General features: G+C 26.7%; 1 protein-coding gene across 1 annotated transcript; it reads left to right on the plus strand.

The window, feature by feature from the left end:
- The first annotated feature begins 14 nt into the window (after positions 1-14).
- Positions 15-2,539, plus strand: LOC108572951 (putative uncharacterized protein DDB_G0277255). Its single transcript, XM_017935297.1, has 2 exons — positions 15-2,228; positions 2,297-2,539. Exons 1-2 carry the CDS (start codon positions 120-122, stop codon positions 2,504-2,506), a joined length of 2,319 nt encoding a protein of 772 aa, XP_017790786.1. The 5' UTR covers positions 15-119; the 3' UTR covers positions 2,507-2,539.
- Positions 2,540-2,586: the final 47 nt, after the last annotated feature.

Consider the following 2,586-nt stretch of genomic DNA (forward strand, 5'->3'; position numbering starts at 1 on the left):
AAACTACAGTTTCAAAAATAATATTTAAAACTAAGCAATCTATCGATAAAACATCAAATGTGAAAGTAATAAATACAAGATTAAGAATTCAAACTAGGAAAACAAAAAATGGAAAAGATATGTCAATATCACAATCTGAAAATACTATACAAACAGAACAACAAAAATGTAAGAGGCGTAAAAAGTTATCTAAGGAAAATATTAATAATAAAATAGAAGCCCAAAAAAATCTAAATAGTAGTGGTAGTAATAGAAATAAGCAGGAAGTAAAAGATAAAAAGAAGAAAGTTAGTAATAGGATAAATAAAAATGTTTCTAATTCAAGACAAATGTCATTAAAGGAGTCATTTTTGAACCATTCTAAAATAAAACTGTTACGTTCTCATAAAAATTCTAAAAATTCCAAGAATGATTCTACATTAGTAAAAGAAAGATCAACAAAGAGAGTAAGTGTTATGAAAAGAAAACAACCTATTTATGATTGTGTTTCACCAGAAAATCCTAAAGAAAGTACCAATGAAATTTATGAGTTCAAATTTGATATTAATGATTCAAAAGAAAGATTACCCAAGAAACAAAAGAGAAAAGTTACTATTAAGAAGACATTGATAAACAAGAAAAAGAAAAATGTTGTTAATTCAAAACGTAATTTGCAAGAGACAAAAGTTCGTAAAAAAACATCAATTACTGGTGAATTAGAAAAAATCAAAGAAAAAGATCCTGTTGAATCTGTTCAAAATAAAATGTCCGTAGAACCTCTATCTAAAAAGGAAGATTTAGTAGAAAATCCTGAACCAGATGTAGAAGAAAATCCTAAACCAGATGTAGAAGAAAACAGAGACTCAAAAGAATCAGAAAATATAATCAAAGAACAAAATGAGGATAAAAAAATTATGAAACCTGTAATTTTATCAATAAAAAAATTAAATGATAAAAGAATTTTATTGAAAGATATGTCGCAAATATCAAATTCAGCTGATTTTAAACCATTTAGACCAACAAGTGTTTTTAACAATAGATTAACAATACAACAAAAAAATGTGATTAACAGTTCTTTATTTGAGAAGTCTTTATCACCAATTATGAAATTGTCAGAAAATTTACAAATTAATAGTCCCTGGAGGGCATCACCATTACTTACATTTTCTCAAGTAAAAAATATGTTTCAAAGTACACCACAAAGTAAAAAGTACAACATTGTAAGTAAAAACTTTGTGCGATCTCTAAATGATGAATCTAAACAGTATGGAAATATACTGAAAGCAAGAAATAATTTGCAGAAGAATGATAAAAATATGAGTATAGAAAATTCTACTACAAATACTCCTAAAAAGAAAAATACTTTACCATCAAGAAAATTTGGTACAGAAATTACAAACATAGATCATTCCTTACATGCTAATCCAATAGAACATGTAAATGAACAAGTAGTAGTGGAAAATGTGAGTATTCAGTCAAATGTACACTCAATTACTTCTAATATGAATGATTCAATTAGGTTTAATAATAATGAGAACAAAACGAAAAATACATTAAGTCCAAAAAAATCTTTTAAAAAAGAAGCAAAAGAAACGAAATTCCAAAATCATCAGGAAAGTATATTAAATACACAAGCTGATGAACTAAAAGAAAATTTGGATCCTCAACCTGGTCCATCAGGTTTACAAATACTACCAATTTCTAATGAACAAAGGGTGTTAAGACAATCAAATTTAAATAACTTTTTAAATATAATGGACATGCCACAAAATACTACAATCACAACTCCTCATGGAATTTTTGATTATGGGCAATCAACAGCACTTAGTAGTAGATCAGTAATAAAGCTTAATGAATCTAATATGGAAATAAAAAATGCATTTGGTTTTAATGATGAAGATTCCAATCAAGATATATCCTCTGTTGAATATAAAATTATAAATGATAAAGAAGAAGAGAACAAGAGTATTCAAACAAATTTAGGACAATACAATACAAAACCTACTGCAAGGTTATCAATTGGTGAGATAAAAAATAAGTTATTAGTTAAAAAATTGAAAAAAAATGTACAAAATGAAATAAAAGAAATAAAAAAGTCACCCATTAAGGAAAGGAACGAACAAAAAATAGTAGACATTACTAACTTTTCTGATACATTTGATGTACTATCTGAAACAAATGAAACTTCTGTAGTGGATGTATCTGAAATTCCATTGTTTACTGATATGGAACCATCCCACTTTACAACGGTACTATTTTGAATTACTTTTACTTAAATTTTACGAATTATTACTAATATCTTATGTTTGCAATTTAGCCCCCACGATACTCATACAAACGAAAACGTGCAGTAAGATTCAGTTTTTCAGAAGGTAGTGAAGGAGAAGAAGTGTTTATTAAACAAGAAAAGAAACGGAATAAAAATGATAAATTGAAAAAAGAACAAAACAAAAGGTTGATGGAATGGGTTAAAGACATTAATGCAACATTTAGTGAAATAGACCAGCATGAACTCACGATCGTTTAAATTGTCAACTATCATTATTGTAAAAAAAAAGAAAAAGGGAACAGCTATTACTGACTTTCAACAAATTTTATATCAATAGT

Source organism: Habropoda laboriosa, unplaced genomic scaffold, assembly GCF_001263275.1.
Source record: "Habropoda laboriosa isolate 0110345459 unplaced genomic scaffold, ASM126327v1 scaffold102, whole genome shotgun sequence".
Taxonomy (NCBI): Eukaryota; Metazoa; Arthropoda; class Insecta; order Hymenoptera; family Apidae; genus Habropoda; species Habropoda laboriosa.